The sequence below is a fragment of the Meleagris gallopavo genome, chromosome 2 (genome assembly GCF_905368555.1).
Source record: "Meleagris gallopavo chromosome 2, MGAL_WU_HG_1.1, whole genome shotgun sequence".
NCBI lineage: Eukaryota > Metazoa > Chordata > Aves > Galliformes > Phasianidae > Meleagris > Meleagris gallopavo.
Window position 1 is genome coordinate 12,109,433 of NC_139405.1, and position 18,611 is coordinate 12,128,043.

General features: G+C 41.0%; 1 protein-coding gene across 2 annotated transcripts in view; it reads right to left on the minus strand.

The window, feature by feature from the left end:
• Window positions 1–213: 213 nt before the first annotated feature.
• The window catches only part of ISM1 (isthmin 1), a 41,869-nt gene continuing 23,471 nt past the window's right edge, over window positions 214–18,611 (minus strand). For both annotated transcript variants that reach the window (XM_085218938.1, XM_085218937.1), the window contains 4 exons: window positions 11,229–11,496; window positions 8,132–8,275; window positions 4,968–5,057; window positions 214–3,350 (listed from right to left, as the gene is read on the minus strand). In XM_085218938.1, the coding sequence (XP_085075064.1) occupies window positions 2,833–3,350; window positions 4,968–5,057; window positions 8,132–8,275; window positions 11,229–11,496 (1,020 nt within the window). In that variant the 3' untranslated portion in view covers window positions 214–2,832. The remainder of the gene's footprint in view (window positions 3,351–4,967; window positions 5,058–8,131; window positions 8,276–11,228; window positions 11,497–18,611) is intronic.

Below are 18,611 nucleotides of genomic sequence, written 5' to 3' on the forward strand. Positions count from 1 at the left end.
GCTTCTCTTAAATACTGGCCTCGACCTGGAAATGGGTGACTGTGAAGCCTTCCTAAGGTCTTATTTCAACATGGAATTCAGGAGGGGAGCCAAGTTTGGCCATGAAATCTCCTGCAATTTGCTGAATCCTGCTGTTCCAAGTCATTCCAGGTATAGTGTTGGTTGTTGGACAGTAAATTAAGAGGAAAAAATTGAAAAAGGAAAAAGCAGCCCTGTCCTGAAGGGATATAATTTATTACAAAACAGTACTAGCTTTGTTTTTAATGAAGACTATTGCTTAAGACTGCAGAAGTGTGAGTCCTCTCTTGATCTCTGCTCCAAGACTAATGCTTCAAAAAAAACTGGTATGTCCTTATCAGCGGTTTCAGCGCCTTTGTGCTTCCAGCCTTGGCAAAATGGGAGTGGGAAGACTTGAAACGTTGTGCATCATTTCATTTAGTAGAATAATTTGTCCTCTTCCTTGACACTTTATTTATTACGTTTGGTTTCAATGGTACAGTAACATCTCTCAATAGCACCATAATTTACTAATCTCTAAAACGCAGGGATGTTTTATATTTCAAGAATTGTGAGTGCCCTCTCATTGCCCTCCCAGAGAAACCTGAGCCTGTTGTTCCCCCGCACAGTTAAGAGAAATAAAAAGCAGGGTCTTTACTGCGATATTGCAGAAAATACCTGCCTTCTCCAGCAAGTGACTGATCCTAGAGTTGCTTTTGCTTTTCATCCATCTGCTATCAATTTAACTGGCTCAGTTAGCTAAGGGATCCTTCATACATCCTTGCAAGAATTTACAAAACCTGGTTCCTATAAAAATTAAGGCGCAATCCCTATGTTTACCCTCTTGCTCAACTAGCCATGTTGCATTGCTACCAGTTAGTGCTAGAACATAGCCACATCTCCTTGGATATCTAGCTTGAGCATGTGTGGGGGGAGGTCTGATGGCCTGGCCAAGATTCCCAGCTGGTATAGTTATCGTGGTACCTCAGTTGTTGCGTGTGTGCAGTAGCTTTGCCTGGGTTGCTGTATTTCTGGATATCTGGAGCATAAGTGCAGTGCTATGGCTTTGCAACTTATCGAAGTAGAGCTGGCAGACCGGGAGTAGTTTTGCAGCGCACACCCTGCACCTTTGGTCAGTGTGGGTGTTTGAGGCCTGGGCTGCTTTTTAGCCCTCTGAGTTGTGACACCTGGGCAGACGGCCACCATCCTGATGCTTCCCACACTCAGCAGTCTTCTTACATATTACATACAAGGTAATGCTGGGAAGAGATGCATGTGTCTGCCCAGGAAGTTGCAATCAGCTTGTACCTGAAAGGCCTGCAGAGCTAGTGCAGCGATTTACAGTATGTATGTATGTGTTCACATATATAGTGAGAGGAGTTGTCTTCTGTGGCTGTCTTGAGTCTTAGCTAAGAAATACTGACTGTAATGCAAGATTAGCTTTACTGCTGTGTGCGGTTCCAGCTGCAGAGTTCATATGGGCATCAGAGCATGCAATCTGAAAATACACATCTCTCTAGTGACGTTTAGCCTTAGTTTTCCAAATGAAAGCATTACTGATGTGCAGCGAGACAGACTTATATGGGATGGAACTGTAAATATTTATTTACCCATGGTGTAATCTTTATCTTTCATAAAAATGCAGGTGTCAGCTGCTTCTTTACAGGGTCGTGTCTATAAACATGTGCTTTATAAAAATTTGGAGGTAAATCTCTGCGTAACAACAGTCATTCTTGGCGATCGCGTTCCATTTACTGAAGCCTTTCATGTTAGAGACACATCCCATATGTGAGCTATTGTTATAATTCAATAAATACTTTACAAAAATAATGCTAGCTTTTTTTTGAAGAAAAAAAAAAAAAGTTGTTTTAACTCAACGTAGTTCCTCCCAGATAGTTTCTTGAAGGAACAGCTTCTTCTGTAGGATACTATGCCCTCAGCATTTGATAAAAAGGGAAGAAAAAGGCTGGGTGCGTGCTCTATCTGAGGGAACTTACTTAGAAATGTGTATTCCACTTTTCCTGTCATGGAAAAAATAAACACTTCATGTTTAAATATTGGGCTTCACTCCTCCAACACGCATGCTTAGCTTACAGGTAGCTGCCCTGAAGATCTGCTCCCCAACATAAGACACTGGCTCTGCCAGCTGTAGTTACGTATCTGGAGCTGTGGGACCACTGCCCTGGGACTGATTCTGGAAAAACTACAACTTTCCCTCACTGCAGGCCTGCCCCAGGTTGATAGTGAGGACCTGGCCTGGAAGGTAACAGAAAGAATTCCAGTTGCTGGTGAGGGTTTATAATCAATTACAAAAAAATAATAATTCTTTTCTTAGACATGATGAGTCATGAAATCACTTAGAGAGAAAAGTAATGGTGTAGATGCATTAATCTCTGTAAGCCATTCCCACATGGAAGAGTATATTTTTCAACCCTGTTCCTCCTAATAGTTTTTAAATATGTGCCCTCTTCAATGGTGCCTTGGTCCTTATGGTGATGGCAGCTGCACCCCTAACTCCTGCTCCCCATCTCACGCATTATAGTTGGTGAATAAAGCAAAATGCACATTATTAAATGAACATTATTGTAGTATAAAATCTTACTGGGACAAGTTTTATGTATGTCAGTATGTAAAAATAGGCGTGTGAGAGAGAGAGAGATGTGCTTATAAATTACACACACTATGAAAATAGTTATGTATTATATTACAACTATACACATTCATTAGAAAGAAACTGATCAGCGCCTGTCAAGGAGATAGTGCAGCAGCAGTTATCAGTTCTTTGGCATCCAGGAAATGAATGCTATTTTCTGTCTGAAGAGGAGGAAAACTTCTTCAGTATTCTCTTGCTTCTTGAAATTGCTTGTAATAGTCTTCATCTGTAGGGTTTTCTGTGCACTTCTGCCCGTTGTTTGGAGGCCTTGCTTCGTTGTACCGGCTCCAGTCACCTTTGCATATAATCCAGGGCAGAATGTCCACTTTGTAATGGAGTTCTGCTGAAAATTCAATGCTGATCAGGTTTGGTGTACCTGCCCCTTTCCCTCTCGTAATCAGCTGCATGTTATCATCATAACAACAGTGCTGAGCTGCCAGTGTTGTACTCTCCAAAGAGAGCATGGAGCGGATGCAGTACCGTGCAGTGGGCTTATAGATCTCCAGTTTTTCCTTTGGACCACTTGCATCTTTCCAGCGAAAGTTTTTCCTCTTAATTCGATCGTAGATGTCAGCAGTGCTGTAAGCAACTTCTCTGGGGTAGGAGCACGGGCAACTGGGAAGATCATTGACCACTTTGTGCATATATTTCTTCAAGAACTCACTTTTGCAGCTCATCCATCTTTCACAGCTATCGGTATCTGTTTAAGGGCAGGAAATGGAAAGTTTAGGATACGATGCAGCAGCCCAATTGATATGATCTGATAACAAATGAGTAAAGTGTTGCTGTTCAGCCCTGGTGCTTTGCAGTAGCAAAAGCTTGCAGCTTTGCCTGCAGTGTGTTAAGGGGCTGTCCTGTTCAATAAAGAAATCAAAGAGGTGACTGACTTCAAGGGCCTCAAGCAGCACTACTCTGAATTAAACTGCAGTACCAATGCCAGGTAACAATCCTTGACGTTTCTTTTACCAGGCAAATTCTAGCCCAGCCTCTGATATCCCTGTGCAGCATATCCCTGTGCAGCTTTACAAGCAACAGAACTGACACTGGGAGTTTGCATTCCCTGAACTTGTGCAGGGCTTTGAAGACTGGCTTTGATTTCAAGCCCTTGTCTACACGCTCACCTTTGTATGAACAGCAGATTTGGATGTTGAAAGATTTTCTTACTGTGCTGGAAACAGCAAGATGGCAAGCAAAGCCTGGATTACTTTTAAGTTTCTTATTAAGCCCTTCCTTTTAATTACCAAATACCTTTTTCTCTCTTCATCTTCCCAAAGGGATATTTCTTGTCTAACTTCTCACCAATGCAGCCAGAAATTATTCAGATTCTAAAGGGGCATATGTGACATAATATCACACTGTCTCTATATTAGGAATACTTAATGGTACCCAAGGTCATGACTTACAGCTGGAATTATAGACTTATATATTATATATTCAGTAGTATTACTGAATATAATATTCAGACTTATATTCATTAGTATACTGAATACTGGCCTTTTACTATTTCTCAATAGTCTTGAAAGAATCCATTAAATCATCTCCTACCCACATCTCCTATCATGTCATGCTGTGGGCCTGCACATCTTGCTCCACACTTAACAGGACTCAAGTAATGCAGTGACTGGGACCTAAAACTCTTACAGCAGACATTTCTGCAAAGTATTTACTTAGTGATCCGTATTTTGTTTTACCACCTCTTTAAAGAGTCCTTTCCCAGCTGTCACTAACTGTTGTGCTCCAGCACTGCAGGAGGGAGGTGCTGGAGTGTGCTGTTTACCTAGTTGTTACCACTGTTTGATCCAGCAACCAGCATTTAAGAATGACCACTGCATAGTTTCATTGGAGGGATGGAATCAGAATGTTAGAGAGGTGGGCTGAATTTTAGATAGACCAAGTGTCAAGTCATGCCCTCTAAGGCTCATTCCACTGCAGCACACACCATTGTAAAAGCTGTTTGTGCTTGTAGAAGTTATTGCTGCTTTGTTTTTAATGTGACAGCTGTATTTAAATTGCTTTTATAGTATCTTCCATGCCAGACAGTGTTTGATTGTTGCCATCCATTAGCACACAGCTCTTTTCTGAACTAGGATGGAGATTTTACATTGAAAGAGGCACAGAAATTTGTGAAGAGAAGATAGTCTGTGATGGAAGTGAGTAGGTCCATGTTGTAAACTCGGGCAAGATAATAAACAAGCATTTTTACTGGTGTGTTTTACAATAAACTTAACTTAAAATGTTGGACTCACAGTGAGAATCAAAACAGGAAAATCCAAGTAAGTTTCTTATCTATTACTGGAAGATTGACAGGGCCGCTTACCAACTTCAAACAGTTTGGTAGCATTGAAGTCTTCACTCCCAGCGAGTAAGCTCACTTCCGTGGCTGCTGTCCGGAAAGTATCTTCGATCCCTATGGCAAACATGTTAATGGTGGTGGTGTTTTCCCATTAGAGCAGAACAAAATCAACTGTCTCCCTGCCTCCACCTCCTCCTCTCCCCTATTCTGAAACCTGCCTGGTTAGTCAAAGAAGCATTCTGAAGTTGTTGCTGGAGGGAGCGTTCATTTCATATCATAATGAACAAGGAAGTGGGGTGTTACAAAACTAACTGCTCTTTTAATGAATTAGCTTAACCCCCACAGTAAAAAGTTTTTCAAGTTTAGAATTTAGATTATACTTAAGTAGCAAATTGTTTAGTTTTGAACCTAGTGCAGGGATGGATGGGAGAACCAGCGTTTTCCTACTCGTTCTGGACTTGAGACTTGCCAGCAGCTCCTAGTAACTCAGGTAGAACGTCTGCAAACACTGCAACTGATCAGCTTTATCTGACCAGCATTGTCTCAAAAGTATACAAATGCCTGACAAAATAAATACGAGAGTCCTAATGGCAACTGTAAAGCATTAGGGAAACATTTGTGTCATGTTGTAAATCACAGCAACATGTCTGAAGACAAGTGTATAAATTCATGTCTATGGGCAAACAGTTTTCAGGAAGCACAAGGAAGAAAGATGCTATTACAAAAAGAATTGTACTTGTTGGTCTCTCCTAGTTCTAGGAGTTGAAACGTGCAAGTAGCTAAGAGATAAATAACCTCAGCTATCAAGCCCATCTCCCAGCTCCAGCAGCCATATCACAGCTACAGAAGCAATGGAATAAAAATATCAGTATCTTCCAGCAATTGCCAGCTAAGTGTCTGCTAGCAGGTGCGAGACAAATGGATTTCCAGAAAATACGACTTGATCCTTCTGAAGCATGCATCCTTTCTGTGCTGTTTTAGTTCACCCTGCCTAGCAACCTAATGTTTCCCAGTCTGTGCTATGTAGCGTTAAAACAATTCTCTCTTCAAAGAAGCATTTGAACACTATTCTTTTTTCCCCCTTGACTTAAAAACCTCTACAGAGAGCAGAAAGCTCTTTAATGCATGATAACTATACAGTTAATAATGAAGTCTGTTCACCATCCATCTTCTTTCCACTGAACTTTCTCCTGATCTCCTGAACCAGGACATAATAGTGGCTTGCAAAGCTTCAAAACAGCCTCAGGCAGCTTTTCAATAAAATTATCATATGATTTTGCCTTTACTCCAGCAGCAGATGAAGAATAATAGATACCCAAGAATCCATTACAAGGCAGTAATTCACTGCTAGAATTATAAACAGTAGAAGCTGAGCTTTGCCCTTGTCATTTTAAAAACGTCAGCACAGCCTGAAAGAGTGAATATATTTTGCTTGCTGATCATTGGGGGGGGGTCTGTTATATGACATAATATGTTCTTTCAAGTTTGCCCCCAGTTGATACTAGCTGGTAATAAATACTGGAAAATATAATGGGGGGGCTACATTCTTTATTGTGGATTTAATCCCTTATGATTTAAGCATTAGGATGTATGGAAAAAATCCAGCAGCATTTTTCTCCTGAACTGCCTAGAAATATTTATCTTGCAAGGAAGGTACGCATCTAGCTGTGAGTGAAACTCCTCCAACTGCCTCACCAAGGTTCCTAAACCATTTTTCCAGCCCTCCTGACATTTCTCTTCCCAACAAAAACACCAGACCATCAGTTTCTGTCTTTCTGAATCATTAAGTAAAATCATTGAGTAATCATAGTGATACCACTATGGCACGTGTTTTTACTTCTCTCTAACCCTGGGGAGTAATGCCATGACATGACATATATCCCATCGTTGTTGCATTGTTGTCCTTTCAGTATCTAAAGGGGGGCTATAAGAAAGAAGGGGACAGGCTCTTCAGCAGGGTCTGTTGTGATAGGACAAGGGGAAATGATTTCAACCAAATGAGAGGAGATTTAGATTGGTTATAAAGAAGATTTTTACAGTAAGAGGGGTAAGGTACTGGAACAGGTTGTCCAGAGAGGTGGTGGATGCCCCACCCCTGTATGGGGCTCTGAGGCACCAGCCTGAAGGTACCTCTGTTCATTGCAGGGCACTTGGACTAGGTGACCTTAAAATGTCCTTCCCAGCTCAAAAGACTATGATTCTATGAATTACTGCATCACCGCTTTGCAAGTTCACCTAAATAAAAACCCACAGTAGTGTTTAAAGAACATCATGAGACAAGGTTGCCATAGCAGCTTTAAACTTTTATGACGTAGGTTTGAGCACTCAGCCCTGCTTTCAGGAAAGCAAAAGCTTGATGATGATAACAACACTTGCTTTACTAGTGTTTAATGTCCATGCTGTTAGCTCCCGCTTTCCTAAGGAAAGGCTCCTTGTTATGGCTGTATTTTCCAAACACATTCGGTCTGCAACTATCCTTTCCTTCATGCCAACATGCACCTCAGCTGCTGCAGGACCAAGCTTAACGTTTATAAGTTGCTTGGTTAGCTGGAGACATGACAACAGACAGGAGGTGACATTTCCACCTTAACATAGCTGTTGACTTCCAAGGACAGGAGATGTTGCAGCTCAGCAATAACAAAATCTCGAGTAAAACGTGAGCAGGTATTTAAGTTTTTTTTTTTTTTCCTTCATATTAATATATAGATGCAGAGTCTTACAGTAACTCTGGATATGTTAGGCACACATCTTATTAGCCATATAAGTGGGGGGAGCTATTTGTTCAAAGCATAAGCATATCCACTCATTGCATAGCAAAATACGGGCTCACTGAGGCAACAGCATGCCTGTTTTGAAATTCTAAAATTAACACAAATTTGTTACATGAGAGTAGATTACACCCTTTGGAATACAAAACGTACTAGGGACAAAAATGTCTGCTGTAATCCAAAAAAAGCCTGTATTTGTCTTTCATGTCTCAGGGGATGGTAAACTGCATCTGGAGACATATTATTACTAGCAAACAACCTGCCATTTCGTAAATGCCCTTGAGAATCAATCTCTCTCTTCCCAACCAAACTCCTACCTAGCCAAAGACCCAACGGGGCCTTGGCTTTATGCACAGAAGGACTCTTTTCCCCCTGCCATGACCACCCCTTCCCATTGCCCTTCTGCTAGCACAGCCAAACCTGGGCAGTTTGGCCTGTCGCAGGTCCGTGACTCAGTGGCAGTACAGGCATACCCACAGGACCTCGTCCGCTTCTGACTGCCGCTCCCACAGGTGACAGTACAAAGGGACCACGGGCTCCAGTCTCCATCACCATCAATGTAGTCTGTATAAAAACAAAGATGAGGAAGGAAATGAAGAAACAAAACTCCTACTACCCAAAACTACTATGTGTAGTGGTTTTTATTAAGAGGGCAAAACAGGAATGGAATCCAGATGTCTCTACCTGAAGCTTGGGCTAAGTGCCAGGCATAAGCCTGCTGTTTAAATGGTTTTCACACTTGATGCTCCTCAGGGAAATGCATGCAGCATTATTTGAAAAAAATATTTCCTTTCTCTTTTGACCTTTTGGCAACTGAGACTCCTCAGCTGCAAAGCTGGGTCATGGACTAACAGTACACATCTACTCACATAATCTCCCTGCATACAGGAATATGTTTTCTGATCACAAACTAATACTAGAGGATAAATTGCATTTCATTTTTCTTCTCTTCAAAACACACAGCAATAGCACAACGATACTTACCTAATTAACTTTTAGGATACCATGAATGTTGGACTGTGGGAGGCTGAGGGTCATGTCTGAAAACTGGTAGTTGATAGTTTTTTTTTTTTTTCCTTCTGCCCCTCAAATAGGAAATAGATATTACCAGAATACTGCCATGAATGTAGGGAACTACAAAGTCATCTGACACCAAGAACTACATGCAATTTGTACTGGTCTACACAAATTATTAAATAACACCAAATCTGATTCCTAAGTAAGTAGGAGGAATCTTCTGTAGTGGAAACACGAGGTTATTGTCTTCTAGTAAACAGCCAAGATAAACAGTGCCAAGTCTGCAAGATTTGGTGCCACCATTAAGTATCTGAACAAGTATCCTTCCTTGAAGTATCCTTCAATCCAGTCTCTTATGCTTGTTGGATTATCTGTTGCACAGATAATGGTGTTGCACAGCCCACCTTGTGAAGAGCACCAGGTGGAGCCTGTGAACCAACCCCAGTTCACTTCTATTCTAACTGGCATCTTGCCTTTCAGCCCCACCAGCTGAGCTTCATCTCACTACAAACTCTTGGCTTAATAGTGCTCTCTGTAATCTACATGTGCTCAACTGACCCTGTGATGGTAGCTTGTAGCTTTGCTCCTTTGGGCTACGCTCATAGCAGTAGCAAAGCAAATGTGAGTTTAGTGACTGCTCTACAGCTACAGGCTGATCATGTAGGCACTGGCAAGATGCAGGGACAGATCTTTAAGAAGGCCTCCATGCTACACGATTCCCACTTCCCCCTCACTGCCATGCTGTCTGTGGACTTCCTGAGCTGGTTAGTAGAACGTTACTCGATTTGTACCATATGTAATAACTGACGACAACTCTGAAGGGTGCTATTAAACATTTATCGTCAGGAGTATGCAAAGGTTATATATCTCACTCATAGCAAGCTGCCTAGATGCAAGTTTTTAGTGGCAGGGACCTTATGCACTTCTCCTCCTTTTCTTACGCTGCTGCTGCTGAATCAGGTGTCTGCTAACATGATGTGGGCAGAACGATGATCCCTGCAGTACCATCTGTGTGCAATGAGACCCGATTCCAGGATGTGCCAACAGGAGGGCACTACAGCAATCTGAATAGGATTATATATAACATAAATTATAATGGAGAGGGGCTGGAAATAGCATAGAAGCCCCGTGTAGACATTATCTGCTACGAGATCCTCCTGGCAAAGGCCAGAAGCGCACAATGTTTTACATTAGTCCAAAGGCCAAGAGTTTCTTGCAATTAATAAGGTGTTCTGGAACATGATAAAGAGCTCTAATTAATTTGCAAGTCTGCCTGCCTCATCTTTATGCTGCATCAAAAAGCATATGGTATCTAGCTACTATTAAACATATGAGGTTGAATTTTCTTCTGGATCTCAACCTGTTCTCTCTATTTTTAATCTATTTTTAATCTCTCTCTCTCCATACATATATATACACACACACACACATATATATATATATATATATATATGCATGCATGCACACATATATTGCTCCTATTAATTCTACCACAATTATTTGTGAGAGCAGTGTTATTTTGCCTAAAATAATAGCCACCCAATATATGAGTTCCTGGCAATAACGTGTGCCCACAACTAAGCACAGGTGCAAAAAGAAGGGATAGGCTTTAATCTTCTGGCCACAAAAATTTAATACAAATGTATACATTTAAATACACCATTCTGTGAAAAGGCTCTCTCCAATGTTAAGGCTCTAGGACATAAACAGGGGAATGCTAAGACTGAAACAGTGCATAGCAGCCACTTTGCAGTATCTAGCTGTTGCAACTCAAGTGCCACAAATACTCTGGCTTTGAAATCCTGCTCTAATTCCATTTATGTATTATCATAGAACACAGAGGCTTTGATCTACCTGTGGCTCCTGAAGGGCACATATTAATTCACCTCCTTTGAGTCTTTCTCATGTGCATAGTTATACCCTAGTGCAAATGTAGCTCCTTTCTGCTTCTAGTTTCATGCGACAAGCTGAAAACAATTGATTTCACCATGACACATCTGGAAGAGAATTACACACGCAAATACACAATGTTCCTGCTGCATATGCCACTCCCCACACATGCACCAACATAATTCATCTTATTTATGTATCCACCAAACACTACCATGTTTTAGATCTTGCTTATTTAACCAATAATTACATTTTAGTTCCCAAACCACTGCATGATTCTAAATTTGTACTTATCCTTACTCTAAAAATAAATACAAAACCTTGCTTCCTTTGCTTTTAAAAAAAGTACACTTCGGACTAAAAAAAGACACTCTTATGGGATAACTGGTATGATTTTCAAGATTATAGACTTACTAGTGGAATGTAGCTACCACAGTACAGCTTGTGCATCTGCACAGATTTGTATTTAAAAGCTGATGAACAAAAGCCACATGTTGAAAAATCCTATTTTGTTTGGCCTACTTTCAGCAATGCCTCACCATTCTCATTTCCCTCCAAACTCATTTTACAGTCCCAAGATGCCCATAAGAGGCCTGGAACACAAACTTACCATACTCTGACTGCTCCTTGGACTCAAACGTCCGGTGACTGGGTGCACGACCATCCCACCCACCGAGAGGGTTCAGGAAGTTGCTGTCCTCAGTAGTGCTGTCATACTTGTAGTCCTGGTCACCACTGCTCATGCGAGTCAAGGTGGAGGACCTCTGCCACCAGTTTCTCCAGTCAGGTGATGAGACTGGCCAGCTAGGCTTGCTGTTCTCTTTCTGAAGGTCCTTGTCAGTTTCTGTGTCAGGGCCATCCACCACTTCAATGGTAACCTGTGGGATTCAAAACAGGGCAGACTGCCTGTCACTGTCACCTCCTAGTCAGAGGGAGACTTTCTATACAGCAAAGGCAAATGACTGATGTTGCCTTGAAGGGGACTGTGTAATACCATAGGGGTAGCATGTTGTAGACCATATGTGGATTACTGAGCGCAGAGATATGCAGAGGCTGAGTGATTCCTTCTGCTACCTCTGCTGAATCAGACTTTGGAACAAAGGCTAGGAAAAATACCACACAAAATAACAACCCATGCTGTGCCTAAAACCTTTGCAGCAGAAATTTCTGCCTTATGGGGAAAAATATGTTCAAACCTGGACACTTATGACCAGGAAAAGGAAAATCATATCTGTTCTTCTAAATACACTGGGGCTGAGTTTGAAGCAAACATGAAACACGCCAGTATGCAGAGCCTGTTCTGAGAGCTAGATTGACTTAGCAGAGGGCTAAGGAAGCCATGGGTGTGAAGGTGGAGGATAGAGCCCACAGTCTGCATTGGGTCAATGCAGGTTTTCATCTGCCTTGCCCTATAGCAGCAGCTCAGCCTTGCCTCTTGCATACCACATTTCTATCATGCCCTGCCACATGAAACCACACTGCATGGCTGAGAGTTAGCAGCTTTTTCAGACATTACTATGTAAATCACTTGCTGCTATGGCACCTGAAGCAGGTCCTCCTTCTGTGCTGCCAAGGGTAATGCTGTATTTCATGGCTCCTGCAGAATCTAGAGCCAAGATTCAAGTTTTGCCACCCCATTTACTCACAAGCATCAAGAACACAAATATAATGCCACACAGGGACAGTCCTTCATTACTTGGGCTGAACAATGTTTATTACATAACTCTTGGATAAATACTGTGTGTGCACGCGTGTGTGTAGGTGGCTATTTATGTACAAATAGGAACTATCCATCAGAAACCTTGGCTCTATGACTCAAGCATATCACAAGCACAGATAAATCATGAAATGCTCTAATGCTTCAATGCTGGTGTGGTTCAGTGATTACACTGGACTGGCTAAGCATAGTACAGAAGTGAGTATCAGATACACCTATAGTGTATTCTTCATCCTCTATAGATTTAAAAAAACAAACTTTCAAGATAGTATTCCAGAAAAACTGGGTTATTTAAGAACTGGAAAATGTCTAATTGTGGACGCTCTTGTGACTCTGAACAAGAAAAACCGTTTCTACAGCTACCTGTGATTGATCTACAGAGGAATCTAACGTAGGAAGCAAACCAACAAGTTGTTGCCATAGTTTAGTAACAGCAGGCACAACTACATAGACAAGACAATGCCCATGCATCCTTTTTGGAAAAAGTAGATTCTGAATAAGTTCAATGCTTTGCCTTTGACCATAGACTGACAGAGCCATTGAAACAGAACAACTTTGAGGCTAGTATGAAATGGCACTGGGAGAAAGAGCAAGAGCAACGGAAAGTGCAGTTGTCAGCCTAACAGAATCCTTACACAAGAGATATTTTACTTCCAGACTAAGTGTGGAATTGGAATGATTACTTCATTAACCTCAGTTTCTACAGGCCAAGAATTAAAATGGATTTCATAAGTTTGAAAACAACAGAGTGAGGTCAGGGGTTCAAAACTGTGGCATTGACCAAAGCAAAACAGAGTTTTCACAATAAGTGAAAATAAATGATGTTACTGAATGGGTAATACTGCACTGCTGGCCAGTCACAGGGCTTTAGTACTGACCATGTGAAAATTAATACGACTCCATTACTTACTCTGGTAACAAATATTTTTTAAGACCACATTAACTTTGTAAGCAATGACTCAGCAAAGAGGAAAAAAAACTTTTTTTTTTTTTAAATAGAAGCACTTGACAATCATTCCATTTGCTTTGCTAAACTGTAGTTATGTGACTGTGATCATAAGGATTTGGATTTAAGACACTTACTTAGGATTCCAAGTCAGTTTAAGCAGAAGATGGTTTGTAGAGACACAGAGGCTTCTGCTGGGCTATGTGTTACACTGAGGAAGATAGGCAGGTGAATTTCAGGCTCAAAAGACCTCATCAGACCTTCAGCAGCACCGCCACCAACTTATTTTCAAGACATCAGTCTTGAAAATGCAATCAGTCTGTGTATACTACAAAACAGGTTTATTAAAAAGGCCTTTAAAATGAGTTTTCCAGAACAGAAAGTGTGATGAATTTAATCTTGTCACTGCAAGCTCTAAGTCCTTACTCTATGGCTAGCTAATGAGGAACAAACTGGGAACTACACCCCATTGGGATGACTCATAGCCATGGGTAGGCACAGGCTGTGTGCAAACATATGGTGCTTCATTCAGTGATAACTGGGTAGGGAAGAAGGAATCCCTGCACTTTGCCACTTTTCCTCTTGCATGACTGTAACTGACCCTGCAGGACAATGGTGCTTTGTCACCCTTGAACTAGGTAAGAAGTTATGGCCTGAGACCATCAATAATCTCCTTATCAGAAAGAGAGGTCAGAAAAGATCCACCTCAGCATAAGCAAGGTTTTTAAATAGGTATTGAATCAATGAACATAAAATGTAAATCCAGTTTGTCAGTCTGACAAACACCAGTATTCTTCCTTCATAAGTTTTGATTACAAAGTTGTTTGTTTGCAATTTTAAAACCAAAGAGTGAAAGAAATTCTACAAGTCCAGGGACTGTCTGACCTGCCAGTCTTGGCAAGTTAAAAAAAAAAAAAAAAGACTCCAGCAGAGTCTAGTCCTGTTTGTCTCCAGGGTCTCATCTGTGTTCTGCCCAGCCCCAGTAAACTCTAAGGCACTTTCCAGAGGCAGGGAGGAAATCAGCAAATAGTGGCAGAGTGCCTCCAAGATATGACCCAAGGGCTAGGACAGGGGTGTGAGAGGTGGCTACGTCTTTGGGATAGAGAAGTAATTGCTTGACTGATGTACAGTTTTAAGGAATTAGCATTCACTGAATTCTTCCAATACTTACAGTTAACCTTAACAACATTAGCCAATAACTGTATGTATACATATCATAGGCAAATACGTATCCTCCAATTGGTTTCCATACTATTTTTTTTTTAATAAAAAAGTGGAGAAAAAAAAGAAATCAGATCCAGAATATAGTCATTAAAAAGGAGGCAATTAAGACAGCTCTGGAAAAGCTCTCCCACTGTGTAATGATTCCAACAAAAACATGTTCTCTTAAAAAAAAAGAACTAGACCTTGTTTAGTATTTATCTCAAAGACTGTTTCAAAGACTTCATTTTTCCCTGTTTTCTTCTTCCAGAGATTATCAAAACTGCAAAGATGATTATTTATTTTTTTGTCACGCTTCCCAAGATGTCTGTGGTAACATGGTTCTTGTATAAATCCACAATCATCTCCAGAAGTATTCAACCCTAAAGTGAAGCCATTTCTTTTACGGTTGTTTGAGCTATAAATAAGGATGTTTCTCAAAAAATTGAGAAAAACAATTGGCATAGGTACACTAAAACAACAGATTTGCAATGAATTTCTAATGAAACAAATGTATCAAGCACAGATGTCTTGAGACACTAACATCCAATTCTCTCCTGGCCAAAAGTATACAGAAGATAAATATTATCCCCACTTGCTGGAGTGCACAAGAAGTTCTTAAGTACTTTGTCCTGTTTACTGAGACAATGTTTCTGAATTCACTTTAATGGTGTAAACATTGCCCTAAGCAACTGGAAGATTATGTTACAAGAAGTATACTTGCAGTAATGTGCAAGCCATAGGTTCTACTGTTTCCTTCATGAAACTGATGCAAATTTTCAGTGCAGAACTTGCCATACTGTAAAGACGGATATGTGCAAGTTAGCAAGGTAGATACTGTAACAGTGGAAGAGAAATTGATTAGTTATTAGGTACTGAAACAATAAATCTAGGTTTACACCACATAACAGTTGGGCTAAAATGATGTCTGTAGTGATGAAAAATTACTTCTGGTAATGTAATGACAGCTCACTTAGAACAGTTTTCTGGACTCACTAGACAAAAGTGAAGGGTATTAAAGTTTGCTTGGAGCAATGAAGACAACACGACTCAAATCCTGAAGTTTTTGTTCTGATGGGCCTACCTGAATCCCTCAATTCAAGTTCTGGTCCCAAGCCCTGGTCTGAATTTTGCACTCTGTGGCAAGCTCTTCTTAACTACAACAGTAAATCACTGCAGAGGTCACAGCTCCGCTATAAGAAGCTGCTAGCTATGGCTTTCCAGCACCCAGCTCTGCCAAGACTCATCCTTCCAGGTTGCTAAGAGGACTAGCTAGTGAGTGCAGCAAAGCAGACAGACTGACCAGGCAGCTGGTCTTTGCAGCAGGGAGTTCTCCATAGTACAGACCCAGCTCAAGGAAGAAAAGGAACAAGCACTCTCCACTTTCCTGGGTTTTAATTTAATAACAGGGTCAATTGCTGCTATCTCAAAGAATCAAACCATAAAAGCATTACAAGAACTCAGTGCTACCACAGCTCTCTCATCCTTACTGAGCTAGATTAGAGGTGGGACATGCTGGTTAGAGCTCAGTACCACAGATATTGCTGAATCTTTTGTGATAATAGTAAGATGGTGTTGCTTTCCATTGCAGTGAAACTAGCAGCTTCAGACAAATATAAAGTTTCTCTAAAAAAATAAATTTAATAAATTCTGTTAAAAGCTGTGTGATATGAATAGAGATGAACCTAGAGAAGCGTTGAACTCTGTAGCTTTTTAAGTAGACTATACAGCCTTGTTTCTCTGTATCCTATATATGTTCCTAGAGCGACTGGTACTGTGTATTTTTATTCATTTATTTTTATAAGAGAGGGTAGAAACTGAGATATCAAAGAATAGGAACCTACAAGGACAGGCTGAGAGAGCTGAGACTGTTCAGCCTGGAGAAGAGAAAGCTCTGGGGAGACCTGAGAGCAGCCTCTCAGAATTTAAAGGGAGGCTATAAGAAAGAAGGGGACAGACTCTTCAGTAGGGTCTGCTGTGATAGGACAAGGGGAAATAGTTTCACACTGGAACATGGGAGATCTCGATCGGATACAAGAAGAAAGTTTTCTACAGTAAGGTTGGTGAGACAGGTTGCCCAAAGAGATGGTAGATGCCCCTATTCTTGGAGACATTCAAGGTCAGGCTGGATGAGGCTCTGAGCAATCTGATCTAGTGTAGGTGTCCCTGTTCACAGCAGGAAAGTTGGACTAGATGGCCCTTAAGGGTCTCATTCAACTCAATTCTGTGAGAATAAATAAAGCTAACAAAGCAGTATTGGTGTGACATGACTGAGAAAAACAGCCCACAGTTCTCATGTGACATTTCCCCAAGCAGGCTGCATTAACTTCTGCCTTCTATTATTCCCAATGCCACAATTTTCAGCAAGATTACCAATCAAAACAGATTTAATCATATGCTTTCTAGGAAATGTTGGCATTTTTTAGGACAGGAATCCTGCCTAATTGTTTCTGCTCAGAACTTGTCCCGTCAACTGTCACAACTGAACTCACCCAGTTGTATTTCAGGTATACTGGTTGTGACATTTGATCAAGATTCAAGTTATTTATAAGATCAGTATCAATGGAAAGTCTTTGCCTGACAAACAGTAAGGAGTTTCTCCTTCTTATTTGTTGTGGTGTTCATCACTGCTAGGAAAGCAGCAAAGTAGCAGGACAACACTACCTATACAAGAGTGTAAAACCAGGAGTAAAAAGGAGGGACATGAGCAAAGTCTCAACTGCATGTTGAGGTTCCAAAAAAAGGAACAGCCAGGAAGGTGAGACAGAGTCTGAGGCCTCAGAGAACAGCTGAGAGGCTATAAAAGGCTGATTAGGAGAAAAGAGAAAAGCTGATCAGAAATGAAAAACAAGAGTTTCTATTCATCCCCTGCATGACTTCCTTCTGTTACTTAGAAGCATGAATAATTTTGTCTTACTCAGCCCATTTACAAGGTCTGCATAGGCATCCCTCAGCTAGTTTATGTCAAACAAGTGCAAATCTACAAAAAAGAAACAAAAAGAATGCAGGGAAAAATGTGATCAATTTTTTAAATCCCCTTCTCTTCCTGGAATCTTTCAGGCATTGATAGAATAGCTGAAATGACCAAAATAAAGAAAATATAATACTTCAAACCAAACAACCAGCCTGTGCTTGACCACTGCTGCTATAGTTACTCTAAAACAACCACTATGAAAGCAATGCTGAGGCATAAAATGCCACTCAAAATGATGCAACATTTAACAAGGCAAGAGCACCACAGAAAGTCTAGTCTAGTAATTCTTGTCTTGCATGCAGAGTCATGTAGCATTTGCCTTACTACAGGGTCTATTGTTTCCGAGGTTTTTCTAGAAGGCAGGTCACTACACTTACATTTGATTATCACCTGATAAATACAGTAGTAGTCTGGGGGACGTATTTTCCTGAATTCCTGTGATGGTGTTCTGAAATACACTACTTCCTCTCCAAAAGAGCACATAACTAGGCATGATATAGCACAGAAAACCAGAGAAGTTTTCTTCAAAACCTGCTTTCTTAGGCTGAATTTAACATCTGTTTATTAGGTTTTTAAGATGTCCAGGTTATTTTTGGTCCACATAGGCTTACACTAATAAGAGGGAAGAGAGACTGTGGGTTCAACTCAAAGAAAGTACAAGGAAGTTGCTAGGATATGCAGAGAGAAATTTAGAAAGGCAAAAGCCCAGCTTGAACTCAACCTGGCCACTATGGTTAAGGACAACAAAAAGTGTTTTTACAAATATATTAACAGTAAGAGTAGAGCTAAAGAGAATCTCCATCCTTTACTGCATGCAGGGAATGTGACCACTGAGGATAAGGAAAAGGCTGAAGTTCTCAACTCATTATTTACATGTATTTAATCTACCTGAGGGTGCTGGTGGAGGTGATAGCCAAGCTGCTTTCCACCATCTATCAGGTCCTGGTCAACTGGGGGGGTCCTTGGAGAGGCTTGTCAATGTGACTCCTATTGAAAGAAGGGTCATAAGGAAGATCCGGGGAACTACAGGCCTGTCAGCTTGACCTGAGTGCCAGGGAAGGTTATGGAACAGATCATCTTGAGTGCTAGCACACGGCATATGCAGGACATCAAGGGGTAAATCAAGCCCACTGTTCAGTCTGGAGAAGAGGAGGCT